The sequence below is a fragment of the Mytilus californianus genome, unplaced genomic scaffold (assembly GCF_021869535.1).
Source record: "Mytilus californianus isolate M0D057914Y unplaced genomic scaffold, xbMytCali1.0.p SCAF_11, whole genome shotgun sequence".
In the NCBI taxonomy this organism is placed as follows: Eukaryota; Metazoa; Mollusca; class Bivalvia; order Mytilida; family Mytilidae; genus Mytilus; species Mytilus californianus.
Genome location: NW_026262593.1, coordinates 53,497,906 through 53,522,921, shown reverse-complemented (window position 1 = coordinate 53,522,921; position 25,016 = coordinate 53,497,906). Strand labels below are relative to the sequence as shown.

At 32.5% G+C, this 25,016-nt stretch overlaps 1 protein-coding gene across 1 annotated transcript; it reads left to right on the top strand.

Annotated features, from left to right (window-relative positions):
• Positions 1–161: 161 nt before the first annotated feature.
• LOC127720318 (glutathione S-transferase kappa 1-like) lies at positions 162–24,522 on the top strand. Its single transcript, XM_052226892.1, has 8 exons — positions 162–244; positions 11,358–11,442; positions 12,648–12,751; positions 16,801–16,929; positions 18,296–18,331; positions 19,419–19,535; positions 20,219–20,312; positions 23,681–24,522. Exons 1-8 carry the CDS (start codon positions 170–172, stop codon positions 23,728–23,730), a joined length of 690 nt encoding a protein of 229 aa, XP_052082852.1. The 5' UTR covers positions 162–169; the 3' UTR covers positions 23,731–24,522.
• The last annotated feature ends 494 nt before the right edge of the window (positions 24,523–25,016 follow it).

The following is a 25,016-nucleotide window of genomic DNA, read 5'->3' as shown; positions in this document are numbered from 1 at the left end:
ATTTCTTAACATTATTTACAGACGAATTATTCTTTCATACAGAGTATTTCTCAGATCAAACTTCAGTCAAAACCTGAACTAAAATGAATAGAAGTTTCCTTTAATACAAAATAAATTATAATTTAGTTTCGTTTTCTATTTTTCTTAATTTCGAATTTTCATATTAAAAATGGCTGCGCCCATGAAGAAAACTGTCGAATTGTTTTATGATGTTGTTTCACCGTATTCATGGATAGCATTTGAAGTATTTAGATTTTTCTTTATGCAATTTTGTGAACGAAACCTCTTAGAATAATTCAGCAACATTGGTACACGTTGACATTGCATTGTTACTCACTTTCAGCTCTAATGTTTGCCGAGGAAAATGATTCTTTCATTAATTTAAGATTTTTAGATGAATCAAATAGTGTTTACTGTAATTAGAATCCATGACACTTCACACCATTGCCAAATCGCCCCAGACCTTCATGCCCTAACTTTTTACCAACTAGCACCATTGAAAAAGGGGGGAGGGGGGTCAGGGTCGAGAGAGGATTTCTTTTTGTCGAGTAGCAAGTATCGAGTTATAAAAAGTGAGTATCGAGTTGCAAAAAGCGAGTATCGAGTAATAAAATCTGAGTATCAAGTAGCTAAAAGTGAGTATCGAGTAGCAAAAAGTGAGTATCGAATTGTCAAAAGTGAGTATCGATTTACAAAAAGTGAGTATCGAGTAGCAAAAAGTGAGTATCGAGTTATAAAAAGTGAGTATCGAGTAGCAAAAAGTGAGTATCGAGTTATAAAAAGTGAGTATCGAGTAGTAAAAAGTGAGTATCGAGTAGCAAAATTAATAACCAACAAAAACATTATTTGTAAATAGAATTGTTTTAACAAAAAAATATCCAAATAAAATAATAAGTTTAAGTGGACGACCATTTTATATTCAATGGAGAGGATGTAGGAGGATTTTTTTTGGACGTATAGTTTATTTTCACTTCAAGTTTAGTATTTTTAGGCTACAGAACTGAGAACAAGATTCTCTTGAAATATTCAATTATAATTCTTATATGATTTTCATAATCACAAATACTTAAAAGTGATTTATCTGTTAGTTTTTTCCTTGGTTTTACTTCGATACACCATATTGCCAAAAACTAGTTACCTTAACGATGGTTATTATTATTTTGCTACTCGATACTCACTTTTTTTTACTCGATACTCACTTTTTGTTACTTGATACTCACTTTTTATAACTCGATACTCACTTTTTATAACTCGATACTCACTTTTTGCTACTCGATACTCACTTTTTGTAACTCGATTCTCACTGTTGACCACTCGATACTCACTTTTTGCTACTCGATACTCACTTTTCGCTACTTGATACTCACATTTTATTACTCGATACTCGATTTTTACAACTCGATACTCACTTTTTATAACTACTACTAATTTAGTAGTAAACAACAGATGTTGATTTTAGTAGCATCTGTAATGGAGTACTTTCTTAAGCTGGTAAACATTACTGCTGCCTGATTTACATAGTGAGGCAATTTATACAAAATCTTGAAGAACATGTGAAGGCTCTGCACCCTGGGGTATTTTTACAGGAATTAGATTGGACATTATCATGATAATATAACAAACACCTTGTCTTGTTATGTATCTAAAAAAATTAAATAAAATACATAAGGAAAGGATTAAATTTAATATCATATTTAATGAACAGTTCCCATAATTAGTCATATCAGATATACATGTATATGAGACCAAAACAGTATTGTTTACTTACACTTGTACGATCACAAGTTATAATGGACATACATGATTCCTCCTATTCAAATTGGTGAACCTGTATTCAAAGACCACTTGTATTAAGAGACCACTTTTGCCTTCTCCTTTTAGTGGTCCCCTTAATTGCAGGTTTGACTGTATATGGAATTCAGAATAATGGGACAGTTGCTATTTCAAGGAAGATGCTGAAAAAGTCATATCACAGACATTTGTCTATACCCATATTAATTAATAATTAATTATATATCAACTCAGTTTAATTCCTTATCTACATACTTCTAAGTCTTGTTTAAATCAACTACAGCACAGAAATGCAATGGAACCAAAGGTCTTACTTCATATTCCTTCAGTTGACCAGTTTGCGTGAAGCAAGCAATGCGACAGTATCAAACCTGCACCCCTCTCTATGTTGTAAATTGTACAGTATGATTCGATTAATAAATTGGATATTTTTTTGTTTACACAATTCTATTTACAAATAATGTTTTTGTTGGTTATTAATTGATACTCGATACTCACTTTTTATAACTCGATACTCACTTTTTTTTACTCGATACTCACTTTTTGTTACTTGATACTCACTTTTTATAACTCGATACTCACTTTTTATAACTCGATACTCACTTTTTCCTACTCGATACTCACTTTTTGTAACTCGATACTCACTGTTGACCACTCGATACTCACTTTTTGCTACTCGATACTCACTTTTCGCTACTTGATACTCACATTTTATTACTCGGTACTCGATACTCACTTTTTATAACTACTACTAATTTAGTAGTAAACAACAGATGTTGATTTTAGTAGCATCTGTAATGGAGTACTTTCTTAAGCTGGTAAACATTACTGCTGCCTGATTTACATAGTGAGGCAATTTATACAAAATCTTGAAGAACATGTGAAGGCTCTGCACCCTGGGGTATTTTTACAGGAATTAGATTGGACATTATCATGATAATATAACAAACACCTTGTCTTGTTATGTATCTAAAAAAATTAAATAAAATACATAAGGAAAGGATTAAATTTAATATCATATTTAATGAACAGTTCCCATAATTAGTCATATCAGATATACATGTATATGAGACCAAAACAGTATTGTTTACTTACACTTGTACGATCACAAGTTATAATGGACATACATGATTCCTCCTATTCAAATTGGTGAACCTGTATTCAAAGACCACTTGTATTAAGAGACCACTTTTGCCTTCTCCTTTTAGTGGTCCCCTTAATTGCAGGTTTGACTGTATATGGAATTCAGAATAATGGGACAGTTGCTATTTCAAGGAAGATGCTGAAAAAGTCATATCACAGACATTTGTCTATACCCATATTAATTAATAATTAATTATATATCAACTCAGTTTAATTCCTTATCTACATACTTCTAAGTCTTGTTTAAATCAACTACAGCACAGAAATGCAATGGAACCAAAGGTCTTACTTCATATTCCTTCAGTTGACCAGTTTGCGTGAAGCAAGCAATGCGACAGTATCAAACCTGCACCCCTCTCTATGTTGTAAATTGTACAGTATGATTCGATTAATAAATTGGATATTTTTTTGTTTACACAATTCTATTTACAAATAATGTTTTTGTTGGTTATTAATTGATACTCGATACTCACTTTTTATAACTCGATACTCACTTTTTTTTACTCGATACTCACTTTTTGTTACTTGATACTCACTTTTTATAACTCGATACTCACTTTTTATAACTCGATACTCACTTTTTCCTACTCGATACTCACTTTTTGTAACTCGATACTCACTGTTGACCACTCGATACTCACTTTTTGCTACTCGATACTCACTTTTCGCTACTTGATACTCACATTTTATTACTCGATACTCGATACTCACTTTTTATAACTACTACTAATTTAGTAGTAAACAACAGATGTTGATTTTAGTAGCATCTGTAATGGAGTACTTTCTTAAGCTGGTAAACATTACTGCTGCCTGATTTACATAGTGAGGCAATTTATACAAAATCTTGAAGAACATGTGAAGGCTCTGCACCCTGGGGTATTTTTACAGGAATTAGATTGGACATTATCATGATAATATAACAAACATCTTGTCTTGTTATGTATCTAAAAAAATTAAATAAAATACATAAGGAAAGGATTAAATTTAATATCATATTTAATGAACAGTTCCCATAATTAGTCATATCAGATATACATGTATATGAGACCAAAACAGTATTGTTTACTTACACTTGTACGATCACAAGTTATAATGGACATACATGATTCCTCCTATTCAAATTGGTGAACCTGTATTCAAAGACCACTTGTATTAAGAGACCACTTTTGCCTTCTCCTTTTAGTGGTCCCCTTAATTGCAGGTTTGACTGTATATGGAATTCAGAATAATGGGACAGTTGCTATTTCAAGGAAGATGCTGAAAAAGTCATATCACAGACATTTGTCTATACCCATATTAATTAATAATTAATTATATATCAACTCAGTTTAATTCCTTATCTACATACTTCTAAGTCTTGTTTAAATCAACTACAGCACAGAAATGCAATGGAACCAAAGGTCTTACTTCATATTCCTTCAGTTGACCAGTTTGCGTGAAGCAAGCAATGCGACAGTATCAAACCTGCACCCCTCTCTATGTTGTAAATTGTACAGTATGATTCGATTAATAAATTGGATATTTTTTTGTTTACACAATTCTATTTACAAATAATGTTTTTGTTGGTTATTAATTGATACTCGATACTCACTTTTTATAACTCGATACTCACTTTTTTTTACTCGATACTCACTTTTTGTTACTTGATACTCACTTTTTATAACTCGATACTCACTTTTTATAACTCGATACTCACTTTTTCCTACTCGATACTCACTTTTTGTAACTCGATACTCACTGTTGACCACTCGATACTCACTTTTTGCTACTCGATACTCACTTTTCGCTACTTGATACTCACATTTTATTACTCGGTACTCGATACTCACTTTTTATAACTACTACTAATTTAGTAGTAAACAACAGATGTTGATTTTAGTAGCATCTGTAATGGAGTACTTTCTTAAGCTGGTAAACATTACTGCTGCCTGATTTACATAGTGAGGCAATTTATACAAAATCTTGAAGAACATGTGAAGGCTCTGCACCCTGGGGTATTTTTACAGGAATTAGATTGGACATTATCATGATAATATAACAAACACCTTGTCTTGTTATGTATCTAAAAAAATTAAATAAAATACATAAGGAAAGGATTAAATTTAATATCATATTTAATGAACAGTTCCCATAATTAGTCATATCAGATATACATGTATATGAGACCAAAACAGTATTGTTTACTTACACTTGTACGATCACAAGTTATAATGGACATACATGATTCCTCCTATTCAAATTGGTGAACCTGTATTCAAAGACCACTTGTATTAAGAGACCACTTTTGCCTTCTCCTTTTAGTGGTCCCCTTAATTGCAGGTTTGACTGTATATGGAATTCAGAATAATGGGACAGTTGCTATTTCAAGGAAGATGCTGAAAAAGTCATATCACAGACATTTGTCTATACCCATATTAATTAATAATTAATTATATATCAACTCAGTTTAATTCCTTATCTACATACTTCTAAGTCTTGTTTAAATCAACTACAGCACAGAAATGCAATGGAACCAAAGGTCTTACTTCATATTCCTTCAGTTGACCAGTTTGCGTGAAGCAAGCAATGCGACAGTATCAAACCTGCACCCCTCTCTATGTTGTAAATTGTACAGTATGATTCGATTAATAAATTGGATATTTTTTTGTTTACACAATTCTATTTACAAATAATGTTTTTGTTGGTTATTAATTGATACTCGATACTCACTTTTTATAACTCGATACTCACTTTTTTTTACTCGATACTCACTTTTTGTTACTTGATACTCACTTTTTATAACTCGATACTCACTTTTTATAACTCGATACTCACTTTTTCCTACTCGATACTCACTTTTTGTAACTCGATACTCACTGTTGACCACTCGATACTCACTTTTTGCTACTCGATACTCACTTTTCGCTACTTGATACTCACATTTTATTACTCGATACTCGATACTCACTTTTTATAACTACTACTAATTTAGTAGTAAACAACAGATGTTGATTTTAGTAGCATCTGTAATGGAGTACTTTCTTAAGCTGGTAAACATTACTGCTGCCTGATTTACATAGTGAGGCAATTTATACAAAATCTTGAAGAACATGTGAAGGCTCTGCACCCTGGGGTATTTTTACAGGAATTAGATTGGACATTATCATGATAATATAACAAACATCTTGTCTTGTTATGTATCTAAAAAAATTAAATAAAATACATAAGGAAAGGATTAAATTTAATATCATATTTAATGAACAGTTCCCATAATTAGTCATATCAGATATACATGTATATGAGACCAAAACAGTATTGTTTACTTACACTTGTACGATCACAAGTTATAATGGACATACATGATTCCTCCTATTCAAATTGGTGAACCTGTATTCAAAGACCACTTGTATTAAGAGACCACTTTTGCCTTCTCCTTTTAGTGGTCCCCTTAATTGCAGGTTTGACTGTATATGGAATTCAGAATAATGGGACAGTTGCTATTTCAAGGAAGATGCTGAAAAAGTCATATCACAGACATTTGTCTATACCCATATTAATTAATAATTAATTATATATCAACTCAGTTTAATTCCTTATCTACATACTTCTAAGTCTTGTTTAAATCAACTACAGCACAGAAATGCAATGGAACCAAAGGTCTTACTTCATATTCCTTCAGTTGACCAGTTTGCGTGAAGCAAGCAATGCGACAGTATCAAACCTGCACCCCTCTCTATGTTGTAAATTGTACAGTATGATTCGATTAATAAATTGGATATTTTTTTGTTTACACAATTCTATTTACAAATAATGTTTTTGTTGGTTATTAATTGATACTCGATACTCACTTTTTATAACTCGATACTCACTTTTTTTTACTCGATACTCACTTTTTGTTACTTGATACTCACTTTTTATAACTCGATACTCACTTTTTATAACTCGATACTCACTTTTTCCTACTCGATACTCACTTTTTGTAACTCGATACTCACTGTTGACCACTCGATACTCACTTTTTGCTACTCGATACTCACTTTTCGCTACTTGATACTCACATTTTATTACTCGGTACTCGATACTCACTTTTTATAACTACTACTAATTTAGTAGTAAACAACAGATGTTGATTTTAGTAGCATCTGTAATGGAGTACTTTCTTAAGCTGGTAAACATTACTGCTGCCTGATTTACATAGTGAGGCAATTTATACAAAATCTTGAAGAACATGTGAAGGCTCTGCACCCTGGGGTATTTTTACAGGAATTAGATTGGACATTATCATGATAATATAACAAACACCTTGTCTTGTTATGTATCTAAAAAAATTAAATAAAATACATAAGGAAAGGATTAAATTTAATATCATATTTAATGAACAGTTCCCATAATTAGTCATATCAGATATACATGTATATGAGACCAAAACAGTATTGTTTACTTACACTTGTACGATCACAAGTTATAATGGACATACATGATTCCTCCTATTCAAATTGGTGAACCTGTATTCAAAGACCACTTGTATTAAGAGACCACTTTTGCCTTCTCCTTTTAGTGGTCCCCTTAATTGCAGGTTTGACTGTATATGGAATTCAGAATAATGGGACAGTTGCTATTTCAAGGAAGATGCTGAAAAAGTCATATCACAGACATTTGTCTATACCCATATTAATTAATAATTAATTATATATCAACTCAGTTTAATTCCTTATCTACATACTTCTAAGTCTTGTTTAAATCAACTACAGCACAGAAATGCAATGGAACCAAAGGTCTTACTTCATATTCCTTCAGTTGACCAGTTTGCGTGAAGCAAGCAATGCGACAGTATCAAACCTGCACCCCTCTCTATGTTGTAAATTGTACAGTATGATTCGATTAATAAATTGGATATTTTTTTGTTTACACAATTCTATTTACAAATAATGTTTTTGTTGGTTATTAATTGATACTCGATACTCACTTTTTATAACTCGATACTCACTTTTTTTTACTCGATACTCACTTTTTGTTACTTGATACTCACTTTTTATAACTCGATACTCACTTTTTATAACTCGATACTCACTTTTTCCTACTCGATACTCACTTTTTGTAACTCGATACTCACTGTTGACCACTCGATACTCACTTTTTGCTACTCGATACTCACTTTTCGCTACTTGATACTCACATTTTATTACTCGATACTCGATACTCACTTTTTATAACTACTACTAATTTAGTAGTAAACAACAGATGTTGATTTTAGTAGCATCTGTAATGGAGTACTTTCTTAAGCTGGTAAACATTACTGCTGCCTGATTTACATAGTGAGGCAATTTATACAAAATCTTGAAGAACATGTGAAGGCTCTGCACCCTGGGGTATTTTTACAGGAATTAGATTGGACATTATCATGATAATATAACAAACATCTTGTCTTGTTATGTATCTAAAAAAATTAAATAAAATACATAAGGAAAGGATTAAATTTAATATCATATTTAATGAACAGTTCCCATAATTAGTCATATCAGATATACATGTATATGAGACCAAAACAGTATTGTTTACTTACACTTGTACGATCACAAGTTATAATGGACATACATGATTCCTCCTATTCAAATTGGTGAACCTGTATTCAAAGACCACTTGTATTAAGAGACCACTTTTGCCTTCTCCTTTTAGTGGTCCCCTTAATTGCAGGTTTGACTGTATATGGAATTCAGAATAATGGGACAGTTGCTATTTCAAGGAAGATGCTGAAAAAGTCATATCACAGACATTTGTCTATACCCATATTAATTAATAATTAATTATATATCAACTCAGTTTAATTCCTTATCTACATACTTCTAAGTCTTGTTTAAATCAACTACAGCACAGAAATGCAATGGAACCAAAGGTCTTACTTCATATTCCTTCAGTTGACCAGTTTGCGTGAAGCAAGCAATGCGACAGTATCAAACCTGCACCCCTCTCTATGTTGTAAATTGTACAGTATGATTCGATTAATAAATTGGATATTTTTTTGTTTACACAATTCTATTTACAAATAATGTTTTTGTTGGTTATTAATTGATACTCGATACTCACTTTTTATAACTCGATACTCACTTTTTTTTACTCGATACTCACTTTTTGTTACTTGATACTCACTTTTTATAACTCGATACTCACTTTTTATAACTCGATACTCACTTTTTGCTACTCGATACTCACTTTTTGTAACTCGATACTCACTGTTGACCACTCGATACTCACTTTTTGCTACTCGATACTCACTTTTGACAACTCGATACTCACTTTTTGCAACTTGATACTCACTTTTTACAACTCGATACTTGCTACTCTACTAAAAGTAAATCTCGGGTCGAGAGGGGTCTCATCCCAATTTTCCTGTTTTAAAATTAGAAAATCCTGGAATTCTGGACATTTTTTGTGAAAAATCACGATCCTGATAAATTTGTTTCGACAATTTGAAAGTTTGAAGGTTCAATGTGTATGATTTAAACGTCTCCAGAATAATTAAGAAATAACTCTTCTTGCCATGCTCTACATGCTCCACAGGGGCTTGTTTGGTGGGTCTGATGAGGTTTTACTGTCAATGGCGGTCGCTATCCTATATAAAATACCATAGGATAGCGATCGCCATTGACAGTAAAACCTCATCTGACCCACTAAACAAGCCCTTGTGCATGCTCTATGCTCATTTTAACATGGGTAGGCATTATATTTGTCGATATCTTTATACCGAGCGTTAGCAAGCTGTAAAATGTTGACAAATATAATACCTATCCATGTTAAAATGAGCATAGAGCATGGCATGATAGAATTATTTCTATTCTAATAGGAAAATTTAGAACTTTTGTACTTCAAAGCAGGCCTATAATACATGTTCTAAACTCAGCCATTTTGATTTCATGAAGCCAAAACGTTATAAAAATTCAACCGTTTCACGATAAAGAATGGACAGATACATGCAAACTTACTTTTAGGATGATTTTATTTAATTTCCTAGTGAGCAACACCAACACAAATGTCCATTTTGTTCTCCGGCGTTGTTCAAAATACAACTGACGTTGCAATTTCAATTGTAATGTCAATCACATGCAGGCCATGTTCTATTGCAATTAGAACATGGCTTTGTTTCCAAAGCAAAAGAAGATCGTCATATTAGAATTGATGTTCAAAGTCTGTCAGCCATAACCAATATGACTATTTATTATCAATATTAAAATGACGTCAAGCTGCATATTAGCATTTTTGTTCTCATAAATCTTCAGAAGCCAGTCCGAGAATTGGCCAAATCCAGTCCAAGTCAATACAAGAATCATAATCATGATAATACAAGAACTGGAATCGTTTTGCAACGGAGATGAATTTGAATCTATAGAGTCACCATTTGGAAAAGCACTGAACCAAATTACAGACATGAAAAGAACTACAAATGTCACTTGAAAGATTTATAATGTAGTCAAAACACTAGTTAACATTATCAAAATTTAAAAAAATCTGATTTTTAGACCGTCACTTTCCATGTTCATGACTTTACTTGGAAACTAGTCTACCACAAGTAATGACTATCTTACAATAGGTAAAACTACATGTAGTTCAACTCCCCTTAATGTTATTCTAGATCCAATTCTGAATGAATTATAATGAAGATGGCACTTTGATCTGTCCAAGGTACAGTTTTTTTGTCAATCCTGCTAAATTTCAGCATAAAAATCTTTATTTCCTGTGGCTTTCCCGTATCCCGATGTATTGCTATCCCAAATTCCTGACATTTAACCAAGGAAGGCAATACTGATTTCCCATTGTTAAAATCTGCCAATCCTGTTGTCCAGAAAATGGTCTCCCCATCGCCCCCCCCCCCCCCCCCCCCCCTTTTTCACATTTCATGGTAATCAACTCACCCCACATATATCTCCAGGTAATCTTGAGAATATCTATATATAGCTAGTTTTAGTAATTTTACAAATACAACAATGTACACTGTCAGTTTTTTATCAGAAAAGCAATTGAATGTTAAGTATTTGATCTATAGACATCCATATATATATATATATATATATATCATCTTTTGCAAGTCCTTCAAGATAATGATGCAATTAATTGCTCTTGATATTGTGTCTGAAAGTTAAATAGAATTTAATATCCGATGAGTGTTTTTACTGAGAAATTTTGAGCATTAATTAAACCAACAATGCATTATTAGTATTTTAAAGAGGTGAGTTTCAGTCCATATTGGAAGATTCATGGTTTATGAGGGGGAAAAATATAACTAATGAAATTGAAATCAAATATTAACCATTTCAGAATTTTCTTAAAATATGACCCTAATTAGTTATCTTTTAAAACGAGGCTCTAACTAAAAACCAGTCATTTAAAAACAACTGCTTATAAATAGTGATGGCCTTGACTGGTAAGACAAATATGATTTTTCTTTTCAGGTGTTAACCAGATATAAATCAGTATGGGGTAACATGGATCTAAAACTTAGGCCTTTTTTTCTGGGAGGTGTGATGAATGAATCCTGTAAGTAATCGTAATAATTAAAATTTGGTTTTCCAAACCAGTCTTGGTTAAAAAAAAAAAGACCTTCTGCTTCAGATAATCTTTACAAAACATATATTGTGGTAAAAATTGACTATATTATTGGGAGAGTGAAATCATGACCATGTTTGTTTGTTTTTTCATTCATAGCTGATCCGTTTCCCGACTCTGATCAGTAGTTTGTACAAATATTTCAATGGCGAACGAGAAAATTTACAAAAATAAACGATTTTTGAAATGCTATTTGGAAGGGAATATGATGTTTTTAATGCAATTAATGGATTACAAATTTACTTAAGGCAACTTTCATCTCTTCTAATGGGTTACCAAACTTATTTTGCAGACAGTTAAAATGGTTTGAAGTACACTCTTGAAGGGTATACCATGTATACCATGTCAATAGTAATATGGCTTTGAAATGACGATACTGATGGTTATAAAGGTCGGCAAAGTTAATTTTTATTTTCTTTCAAATCGAAGGTCTGTCGGGCGTAGCTAGTAACCAAAATGAAAGTCCGATTGCAATAGTGGAAGGTCATGGACCTCGGACCACCGCTAATTTGAACCCCTGAAATAAATGTTTCCTTGTCTCTTGCTCACCTTGAGTATCAGAGGTTGTGTGTTCAATACTAGCCTTGTCAAACCAATTGCAACCACTTTGAAATTGATACTTACAGTGTTTTGGCCTTTTCATTCACACAGTGTTTTTTAATATGAGCAAAAACTGGTCAGCTCTTGAGTCAGAATAATGTGTCCAGGTAGGTTGACATGTATTCCGCTGGTCAGTTACCTTGTAAGTAAGTTAGTACCTTTTAAAAAATTTGGCCCAGCATATTGGCTTAGTACAAACCAGAGTTCATGACCATATTTCTTCAAAATGGTATTATCATGAATGAGGGCCTGGATGGTGTTTACAAAATAAAGAATACAGGTAATGGGCCAGAAATTAAAAAAAACAGAAAAATGGGGGAAAAAAAGAAGAATTTGGATTAATGTGGATCTAATGGCCTAAAAAATTAAGAATACACAAATTAAACCCCTCTCCCCCCTCAAGACCCTCATGGATGTGCTTGTAATATTTGAAACTGGATGTTAAGCTTTTATTGAATGCAAAAATGTCATATGATGCTTAAAAAATGAACAAAGAATTTAATATCACAGTATTTTTTGTATTTTTTCATATTCAGCAAATCGTCCACCAGCTATGGTACCTGCAAAAGGAGCTTACATGATGAAATATGATATTCCAAGACTAGGAACATATTATCAAGTACCTATAAAAATTCCAAAGGTATTCAAAAATGTATTTAATTGACAGAAACTTCAGCAATATCTGAAACATCCACGGTATTCTCCGTAATAATATCGACTTTTTTGACAGTGTTGGTCCCTGAGACTTATATAAGGGTGTTCTTTGTGTGTGTATTTTTCTGAGTTTCAGGGCAAGCATGAAAAAAGCAACATTGCTACACCCTACTTTGATATTTCTTATCTTACACCAGTGACCTCCTGACCTCTAGGAGAAAACACTACAATGAGACCACTGATGGGGTTAAGAAGTACAGGGTGGTTTTGCTTTTTGATGAAGGTTATACAATGATCTGTGGTTGCTTGATTCAATTGGTCTCTAGTGGATAGTTATCTCATTTGCAATCATGCCACATCTCATTATTGTTAACTGCCTGACATGGCAGAATATAAAACTATTCAAAATAGAAAACCAACAGCCTGATCTACTACAAGAAAAATAAAAGGAAAACAAATATGACAGACAGTAACCAACAGCAACCACTCATTAACAGGCTCCTGACTTAGGACAGGCACATACATAATAAAAGTGAGAATGGAAATGGGGAATGTGTCAAAGAGACAACAACCCGACCAAAGAGCAGAAAACATAACAAGGCCACCAATGGGTCTTCAACACAACCAGAGTAAATGATGCCTATTTAGCATAATATGTCTTTAAATATTTTCCACTTTTTATACGACCGCAAAAAATTTTTTGTGGTCGTATATTGGTATGACGTTGGCGTCGTCGTCGTCCGGCATCGTCGTCGTCGTCGTCTGGCGTCGTCCGAAGACACATTGGTTTTCGCACTCTAACTTTAGTTTAAGTGAATGGATCTTTATGAAATTTTACCACAAGGTTCAATACATATCTTTAGTGATATGGAACCTTGTGGTACAATGTCAGAGAGATCCATACACTAACACACAAGTTATGTCTGGAAGTTACAAAAATGCTTATTTTTGGCCCCTTTTTGGCCCCTAATTCCTTTACTGTTATTACCATAACCCCCAAAATCAATCCCAACCTTCCTTTTGTGGTATTGAACCTTGTGGTAAAATTTCATAAAGATCCATTCTAAAGACACACAAGTTATGTCTGGAAGTTACAAAAATGCTTATTTTTGGCCCCTTTTTGGCCCCTAATTCCTTTACTGTTATTACCATAACCCCCAAAATCAATCCCAACCTTCCTTTTGTGGTATTGAACCTTGTGGTAAAATTTCATAAAGATCCATTCTAAAGGAATGCTGGGATTGATTTTGGGGGTAATTGCCTCCAAATTTTAGGAATTAGGGGCCAAAAAAGGGGCAAAAAACAAGCATTTTTCTAGTTTCATGACAATAACTTGTGTGTAAGTGTATGGATCTTTCTGAAATTGTACTACAAGGTTCCATATCACAAAGGGAAAGCTGGGTTTGAGTTTGGGGGTAATCGCCCTAAACGTTTAGGAATTTGGGGCCAAAAAGGGGCCAAAAAACACATTTTTTTCTAGTTTCCAGACAATAACTTGTGTTCAAGTGTATGGATCTCTCTGAAATTGTACTGCAAGGTACCATACCACAAAGGGAAGGCTGGGATTGAGTTTGGGGGTGATGAATCATAATGGGGGTTCAAAAAATTTTGGGGGGGGATTTATTTTTTTTTCCTTTTTTTTCTTTTTTTCCTTTTTTGTTTCTTTTAAAATTTTCCATTTTAAGTTGGTTATTTCTGATTTATATTTAAAATCAAATAATAATGATATGGTAGGAGATACACACCAAACAGGATGTGTAAATTATTATATAATAAGTATTGTGCAATAGCAAGAAATTTTCAATTGCACAGTATTGCACAATAGCAAGAAATCTTCAATTGCACAGTATTGCGCAATAGCAAGAAATATCCAATAGCACAATATTGCGCAATAGCAAGAAATTGTCAATTGTACAGTATTGCACAATAGCAAGAAATATTTAATAGCACAGGATTTTGCAAAAGAAGATACTTCCTATAAATTGCTTATTTCTTGACCAATTTCAATGGGGTTTTATTCTTGATTTCATGGGGTTCTTTAATATGCTGAATCTAACCGTGTATTTAGTTTTTGGATTTTGGGCCCCGTTTTTAAATTGGTCCACATTGAGGTCCAAAGGGTCCAAAATTAAACTTTGTTTGATTTCATCAAAAATTTAATTATTGGGGTCCTTTGATATGCCGAATCTAACTGTGTATTTAGATTCTTAAATTTTGGTTCCGTTTTCAAATTGGTCTACATTAAGGTCCAAAGGGTCCAAAATTAAACTTAGTTTGATTTTAACAAAAATTGAATTCTTAGGGTTCTTTGATATGCTGAATCTAAACATGTATTTAGATTTTTGATTATGGGCCCAGTTTTCAAGTTGGTCCAAATCGGGGTCCAAAATTAAACTTTGTTTGATTTCAACAAAAATTGAATATATGGGGTTCTTTGATATGCTGAATCAAACCATGTATTTAGATTTTTGATTTTTGGGCCCCGTTATCAACTTTGTCCACATTGAGGTCAAAAGGGTCCAAAATTAAACTTTGTTTGATTTCATCAAAAATTGAATTATTGGGGTTCTTTGATATGCCGAATCTAATAGTGTATTTAGATTCTTAATTTTTGGTTCCGTTTTCAAATTGGTCTACATTAAGGTCCAAAGAGTCCAAAATTAAACTTAGTTTGATTTTAACAAAAATTGAATTCTTAGGGTTCTTTGATATGCTGAATCTAAACATGTATTTAGATTTTTGATTATGGGCCCAGTTTTCAAGTTGGTCCAAATCGGGGTCCAAAATTAAACTTTGTTTGATTTCAACAAAAATTGAATATATGGGGTTCTTTGATATGCTGAATCTAACCATGTATTTAGATTTTTGATTTTTGGGCCCCGTTATCAACTTTGTCCACATTGAGGTCAAAAGGGTCCAAAATTAAACTTTGTTTGATTTCATCAAAAATTGAATTATTGGGGTTCTTTGATATGCCGATTCTAACCGTTTATTTAGATTCTTAATTTTTGGTTCCGTTTTCAAATTGGTCTACATTAAGGTCCAAAGGGTCCAAAATTAAACTTAGTTTGATTTTAACAAAAATTGAATTCTTAGGGTTCTTTGATATGCTGAATCTAAACATGTATTTAGATTTTTTATTATGGGCCCAGTTTTCAAGTTGGTCCAAATCGGGGTCCAAAATTAAACTTTGTTTAATTTCAACAAAAATTGAATATATGGGGTTCTTTGATATGCTGAATCTAACCATGTATTTAGATTTTTGGGCCCCGTTATCAACTTTGTCCACATTGAGGTCAAAAGGGTCCAAAATTAAACTTTGTTTGATTTCATCAAAAATTGAATTATTGGGGTTCTTTGATATGCCGAATCTAACCGTGTATTTAGATTCTTAATTTTTGGTTCCGTTTTCAAATTGGTCTACATTAAGGTCCAAAGGGTCCAAAATTAAACTTAGTTTGATTTTAACAAAAATTGAATTCTTAGGGTTCTTTGATATGCTGAATCTAAACATGTATTTAGATTTTTGATTATGGGCCCAGTTTTCAAGTTGGTCCAAATCGGGGTCCAAAATTAAACTTTGTTTGATTTCAACAAAAATTGAATATATGGGGTTCTTTGATATGCTGAATCTAACCATGTATTTAGATTTTTGATTTTTGGGCCCCGTTATCAACTTTGTCCACATTGAGGTCAAAAGGGTCCAAAATTAAACTTTGTTTGATTTCATCAAAAATTGAATTCTTGGGGTTCTTTGATATGCTGAATCTAACCATGTATTTAGATTTTGGATATTGGACCATAATAGGTGAATGTCCAATTTAAAATTTTTAAGTTCTTAGACCACATTCAATCTGTGTTAGAAACCTATGCTGTGTCAAATATTTAATCACAATCCAAATCCAAAGCTGTATCAAGCTTGAATGTTGTGTCCATACTTCCCCCAACTGTTCAGGGTTCGACCTCTGCGGTCGTATCAAGCTGCGCCCTGCGGAGCATTTTATTATACACATATTTACATTATGTTTTTTACAGAATCCAGCTGAAGTAATGTTTGAGAAAGGTTCGTTAACAGCCATGAGATTTATTACAGCAGTAGATATTGACCATCCAGAATGTACAGAAAACCTGTCACGAGAATTATGGATGAGAGCTTGGAGCAGGGTAAGGCAAATATAATTGAGAATGGAAATGGGGAATGTGTCCGACCAAAGAGCAGAGAACAACCGAAGGCCACCAATGGGTCTTCAATTAAACTCCGAAATATATAAAAGAAACTAAAATTAAAAATCATACAAGACTAACAAAGGCAAGAGGCTCCTGACTTGGGACCGGCAAACCAACAAAATATAGGTGTTTTAAGGATTTCCTGTTTAAGAATTATTTTTTTTTTTTTACTATTTTTTTATTTTTTTTTTATTTTTTTCAATAGTCAGGATTTTACATCACCCTATCAGCACTACCTGACTAAGGTGTTACAGGGTTTCAAAAATATAACAACAAAAGACTATTGTTTTACCAAGATATGAAAAACTAAGATATAAATCATTTGAGAATCTCTTTTTCAGTCTCTCTGATTCTCTTCTTCTCTCTCTCACTCTCTCTCTCCTTTTTCTTTCTTGATTAAGAATTATTAGGACTGTAGGTTAGGATTTCTTTTTTTTTGGTGGATAAAGAAAAATTACATCAAATTGTGCATGACATATGAATCAATCTGTTCAGTGCTTCAGTGTTCATAAATGTATATGCTTAAACATGAAGCATAACAAACAGATGTACAGACTGGAAAGCATAATGCCCCCTTCTATTGTAAGTGCTGCAAAAAAAACTAAAAAATAAAAATTAATTATCAGAAATCAAATACAAATAGATCATTTATTTTTAGATATAAATTGATTATACTGACAATTTCCCAGTATATATGTATGTCTTGATTATTAAAGCCTATGATAATTGTAACTTTCGTACTGTCTCCATAAAGTTTTGTATACAGGTAATTAAAAATTATGACCATATCAATGATAATTCATTTCAAAACAGAAATGCTGAATACTGGGCTTGTGAAACCCTCAGAGAGGAAACATCCACCAGCAGTGGCATGGACCCAGTGATTGTAAATAAACTCATCATACAATGTAGATACCAGATTCTATATTTATAGCTAGAACAATTGAGTGGGTCTCATTGGGGTCTAAGCGTGACGCGGGATTGCCGATTTTTTGTAAGCGTGACACGTGAAAGTCAAATTATTGTGCCGTGAAAACGGGAAATGAAGTCTAGCGGGATACGGGAAATTAGAAAAAAAATGAGAATTGCTTACGTACATAGTGTAAGCGGGATACCGGAATCTCACAAAAATAAGCGGGATCCGGGATCAGAACCCCCCAATGAGACCCCCAATTGATATATTCACTTAGGGTGTTGAAATTAAGAATATTAGATGAATTAGAAATTATATTTACTGTATATATTTTAGAAACATTCTAATGTCAATGCAGCTTAATATTTATATAAAACTTGTTTTTGACAGGATGAAGGCATATTTAATCAAAATGATTTTCTAGAGGTAAGGTCATATTATATTTTGTGATGATATGAGTTATGTAAACTTGTTGAAAATTACTCTCTATGGTCACATGGCACAGTATTTTATTTTGCCATATGTTGGTTTTTAACTGCATAGCTCTTGGTCCATGAAATAAAGTAGAAAATTAAGGTATATATATATATATATATATATATGTACCCGGTATGCATTAAAAAAAACATTGACGCTTTACCATTTATTTAAAAGCACTGAACCAACCATGCCAACTGGAACTCACTCACATAAATGAAAATAAGGAGTTGTGGTATAATTGGCAATGAGACAGCTATCCTCCAGAGAACAGCCACTATAGGGCAAAGTATGGCCTCCAACAATGAGAAAACACCATACCCTATAATAAGCTTTAAAAGGCACTGGCATAACAAAAGGAGAAACAATTCAAATGCAAAAATTAATTGTCTGATTTAGGTTTGAACAATAGATGAAAGCAAATATTGCAGATAGCAATCAATAACCACCACTGAATTACGTATACTGGAACCTTACTTGGGACATGCACATAAAGATTGTGATAGTGTTTAAACATGTGTGTGAGTGCTCAACCCTCCCCTTTTACCTGGGATATTGATGAAATAACACAACATGAGAACAAAGTGTAAAAACCAGTTGGAAAGGGTTTGACTCATCAGATCTGTAGGAAACACAAACATCAACTTCAAAATGACAAAAAGACAAAAGACACATGTACCATTTTAAGACTCTCGTAATTACATACCAATGTAGCGAATCACTAATAATTAAATCATGTTTGCCCAGGAAAAAATATCAATCAGGAAACAACCAACAGATTTAGTGTAAAGACACCAAAAACATACTAAAAAACATGACCATGTGCAAATAATTAGGTTTTTTGAATATATTCATTAGAGACTATCAAAGATATGCCATGAAATTCACAAAGCAAAACCCTTATATATAAGCAAAGACAACAATGATGAAGTTAATAAATTGAAAAGGGACATAATTACATGTGGCAGAGTTAAACTAGTTTTTAAGCCCTCAACCCTCCCCCTTTTTATATTTCAATAGCATTTTATTTAACCAGGCAGCCAAGAAAGTTGGAATAAGTGAAGAGATTGCCAAGAATGCTCTGGCTAAAATAAAAGATGATGATGTCAAAAACAGACTGAAGAAAAACACAACAGAAGCTTTGAATTATGGGGTATCGTTTTTAATATTTTCTATTATTGCTTCTAATACCCGTAAATTCAGAAATATTGTGATAAATGCAATCAGGCATTTAGTGCATTAAAAACAAAAAACTCATCCTAGTAATGCTCTCATAGAACACAGTTTTAGATGGACTTGATTAATCATGTATTTTTAATGGTCGTCAGGGATTTTCAATGGTAAATAAACACATGAATTTCAGAAATTTTATAAAACACATTTTCTGCATGATGATATTGGCTAAAACAAACATGACAAAGAAATGCATAACCCTCAGAACAGATATTTTTGGTAAAACAGAAAAATAAATACTCTGGAGATCATATGTCTGGTATGAAAAACCATATTCATGTTTCAAATTTTATTGTGTTCGTGTCAGATGATGTTGGTTGATTGAATTTTCAGTTTACATTATTGTTGTTATTTAAGGTTTTAAATACACAGACATAAAACTATCTAAAATGCAATATGAAGAGTTCAGGTTGATTGAAAAAACTTGTTTAGTATAAAATATCCTGAATTTGAAATTGAAAAGGTTTTTTTAGGAACAATGTTTTTATAAGTGATTGAAAATAAATTTTACTTTGCTTGCACTCTTTTTCTAACTAATGACACTGTCACACATAAAAACCAGAGGTAAAATGGATTTTATTCTCTTTTACATGTTTTTTTCAGACATTTGGTGCACCAACAATAATAGCTCATGTAAATAACAAACCAGAGTTAGTGTTTGGATCAGACAGGTTCCCAATTCTTGCCATGATATTAGGTAATTTATGTTATGTAAAATTCATATTGTACCAGTATTATATTTAAGATTATTGAGAAAAAAATACTTGTCTTACCTAACCAAACTTTCCTGGAAACAGGTCTTAAACGAAAATGTTGTATTTCTGTTAGATTGAGAAAAAAATTAAGTGCCAAAGTAATTTCTTAATTCTGATTGGTCAATTTTTAAATTTCATGTCCTTAGAAATTACAAGGCAATATATTTAAACTTACTTGAAGATTATCTACAAAATTCTTCATTTCATGCCAATCAGACCTGAAGTTGGTAAAAAAATGGGATTTAGGAAGTACATGTATTATGATCAAAACCATTATTGGTCAGTACCCGTTGCCATCAGATATTCACAGTTTTTCTCAAATAACTTTGAACAGGAAATACTTTTGGGAATATTTTTCACACGATAAAAGTAACCAAAAGTTAGGTCAAGAACCATAGAATCGGACTAAATTCCTCTGTATACAGCGAAAAGCAGGTTACTTGTGTGCCTATTTTTGCTTGAAATTTAGGACCAGTTACTGTCACTTATGAATCTAGTTTCTAAATTATAGAAATGTCCTATTAATAAGAAAACTATCGTCACATTGTGCAGTTTTTAGTCAAACAGAAATAGAGGTTTATCAAATGAACCATCAACATCGTCATTCCATCCATGAATTCTGAATCTCTTGGACTTTTGCTCAATCAAAACGGATCTCGAATTTATGTCACCTGAAATCAACAAGTTACACTGCCTTGAAGGGGATCATAGAAATTGATTCTGAAATTAATAAACCTTTTTTATTCCTTTCAAGGAAATTTTATGTCCAAAGTATATATCTTGCGGGTTATTAACTTTGTAATACTTGTGGAAGAAAATAACGTCTTGCTAGTTGAGATGCTTTATGATCGTAAGATAAATAGATACGTAACAATAGCGTTACGTTACATTACAAAAGTGTAATACCGCTACATTGACAACAACACTTAAGTAAACTACATCTTTTATTGTCGACATGTTTCGCTGATTAGATCGGCGTCATCAGGACAAAATATACAAAATTAGAACCCCTGAAGTACAAAAAACTGGCATCTTGTATATGACGTCATAATTGTCCATTGTTGACGTTGCTATAGGATACTCTATATCATTATGTAATGTTGAACAGAAAATGAATCAAACATAGTACAATGCAAATGAAGTTACTAAATTCAGAGTTAATCTATAATTGTTCTAATTGTCTTTATCTTAAAAATGGTTGTAAACTATTCTTATGGTAAGTGTATAAATAAAATGTGTTTTTAAATAAATTTATGTTTAACATGAATGTAAGTACAATGTCAGTGTACAGTTTGTATGAAGTTTCTTCCTTAATTTGAACAACACTTTTAGGGCACACCCCTACCACTTCGACTGGCTTCCCTTTGGCCAGAGGTACTACTTCCAATCGCGTCGGGAATGCTGTAAAGTGGTTTACTGTTGCAAAATTTCTTGGCAATGTTGGTTTAACTGGAAATGGTGTTAAGAAGGATTTATGTTCTTTGTATCTTACTTCTTTTAAGTTTAATTTTCTGTAGGTTCTAAATAGTACTGAAAATCTATCTTGGCTTTTTTGTGTCATCTCCATTTACTCTTGAAAGATCCTTTTTATGGTTTCACACTTAAACAATTTTACATTTAATTTTCTGATGGCACGGAATGATGGTACATATAAATCTTGATATATTGGCAGTCCTGATGTAGGAATGTAATCCTCTGTTTATTCTTCATGCAATTTTTCTTTTGTTTGGTGGTTTTTCAGCAGTTATTGATGGTATCAGTTGTTTGTTGACTTCTTGGAATTCTTCGACAACCCTGCATACCATCTGGTATCCACTTAAGGGAACTCTACCAGCACAAAACATAGGAGGCGTTGGTTCAGCAGCTCTTTATTTATCTTTCTTTAATTACAAAAGTGTGCGCGAAAGTACGAGAAACAATTACATAACATAACGTACTAAAGTCTCTTGGCCTATATTCACGACAGTATACTTTGCTATTACTTATCTGAAAAAGGTCAGTTTTCTAAAACAGAGGGCATCATGTCCCCACATGCTTATCTTCCTATGACATGGTAAAAGAAAAAAAAATCAAGATTTCAGAGTCTTGATAGGATCAAACAAAACCAAGTTTTTGAAATTAAGAGTATTTTTATGAAAATAATAGCTTATGCCACATTTATGCAACATGTCCTTTATTGCATAAAATGCAAGATGACGGTAACAGATCCTCAACCAGTATGTGTGACTGAACTGGCTGGAACCATTATGTATAAATAAGGTGACTGTATCGCAATCTCGGAGGATATACACAAAACAACTTTGTTACTAAAATTATAATTATGATTCCACCAAATGGGATACAGCTTGTGTGTTAAATTTACAGTGATCTGTTTCAATATCCTAAAGAATGAAATGTTGTAAAATATGTTACATTACTTAAGACAGGCTGTGTCAACAGAAGTGAATAGCTATTAGGTAGAACGGTGACATATGATTTAAGTCCAGTCTAATTTCTCCCAAAAAATTTATGGATACATTATAAAAATAAAAGGTGGATTTGATGCAATATAGTGACTGTCAATATTACCAAGCTAAATTTGTAAAACAGATTCCAAATTGTGGTAATGATCATAATATTATTATGTATTTTCAGTGGAAATGAATATTAAAAAATGTCCTGATAATGTCTGAGACATCATTAGTATGTTTTATTAGGTTATATTTCGGCAAATAAAAAGAGGGTTGTTTTAATTACTACAAATTTTCCACAATTGAAGGACTGCTACCAAAACTCGTTAGAGATATTTGATAACAGAACTATTTGAGAAACTTTGATGCAGTAACAGGTGTTATGTCAAGAGTAGAAAAGATGAACATTTTTGTGTACAAAATCATTGGAACTAATATACAATGTACAAAACACTTTACATAGCAAAAAGTCAGTTTAACATTATTGTTGGGGGTAAAATTCTCCAAATAACAAAAACATGAATATACAACATTAGACAACAACTGACAAGATATGTGTATACCGTATAAATGGGGGGGAAGGGGGGGGGGGGGGGGGGGGGGGGGGGTAGGACCTTTATCGGGACTCCGGGATCGGGTGTTTTTAAGCTTGGGATTTCAGGATTGATCCTTTTGGGGTCCGGGAATTCTTTTTAAAAATTTCTGGATGTCTGGATTTAAATTTTTTTAAATTCGGGACCTCGGGATTCCATGTTTTTAAGCCCGGGATTTCGGGATCAGGACCCCTCCTACCCCCCCCCCCCCCCCCCCCCCCCCCCCCCACCCTCATATATATATTATGTGGTTATTTTATTTCTCAGGTGAAGAATGGAAAGGACCACAAGCAGAGCTGTCCAAATGTAAATTGTAGTTAATGGAAAGACAAGTACAAGTGTGAACATATAGAGTGATTTTCAGTGATAATTTGAACAAATTTGATAATCATAAATGTGTAAAAGTGACAGTCAAAGTCTATGTACAAAGTGTCAATCTGGTTGTCAATATCTGTGATAAAAATCAAATGTGTAAACCAAGATATGATTGACTTTTTGTTAAATCTGTGTAAAGGAGAGACAAAGGGGATTTGTTATTTTTCATCAATTTCATTGTTATAAAAATAAGGAGACATGGAATGATTTCCAATAAGACAACTAGCCACGAAAAATAGTATCTCACTAATAATAATGAATCAACAGTAAATGGCATATATGCACCAACTTTACAATATATCCATTTTGTTTACTTATTATATATAATCGTCATATGTATACCTTACTCAGGGTTTCATGTAAAGGAATTTGTAAGAAAATTTACCATATGATATTTTTAAAAGACCAGAATTGAATTACAAAATTGTAATATAACTTTGGTAATCTTTACAAACAAGTACATGCATAGATATAATGTTGATATTTATATTTATATTATATGTTTTCAACTGGTTAGTCATATTGTTATGGTATTATAGTATTTGGATCATTCTGGTTATTGTCAGATATTACAAGAATTCTTAATTTGGTACGGATAACACTTGAAATGCAACTATAATGTAATATTAACAATGCAATGAAAAAATTTAAATTTAAAACTTTGCCAAAACAATTTAAAACAAGATGTTTATTATTTGTTATTTTTATAATAAAATTAATTAAAAGATTACATTTATAGGTGGCAGCGTCTTCTATCATTTTAATTCTTGGCTGGGACAGATTTATTTACATTTGTCCATCCCTATCTGTATATGTGTTCACTGTTGTGTACAATTTGTACATATGTTTCAGGGTAAGAATTGAAATTATGCAATCAAAACCATTAAGTGGCTCTCTATCCAGACTTTATGGGTTTTGCTCATTGTTGAAGACCGTACAATGACCTATAGTTGTTAATTTCTGTGTCATTTGGTCTCTTGTGGAGAGTTGTCTCATCTGCAATTATACCACATCTTCTTATTTTTAAGATAGTGCATTTTGCACAACATTCTATACACCCTATCATTGAACATTCCAAGAAATTTATCAATGAAAAATATACTCAAGTATTAAAGGTACAAAATGTTGTTTATGTGTATATAATAAACATATATTTCAAGAAAATTACATAAATTGGTGTCTGTTCTAAAACATTGTTAAAAAAATATTTAAATTTGGAGTTATCTTC

Coding starts and splice junctions, on each gene's coding strand:
- LOC127720318 (XM_052226892.1), top strand. CDS start 170: ATGGCTGCGCCCATGAAGAAAACTGTCGAATTGTTTTATGATGTTGTT. Junction 12,752..16,800: donor TACCTATAAAAATTCCAAAG/GTATTCAAAAAT, acceptor TGTTTTTTACAG/AATCCAGCTGAAGTAATGTT. Junction 18,332..19,418: donor ATCAAAATGATTTTCTAGAG/GTAAGGTCATAT, acceptor TTATTTAACCAG/GCAGCCAAGAAAGTTGGAAT.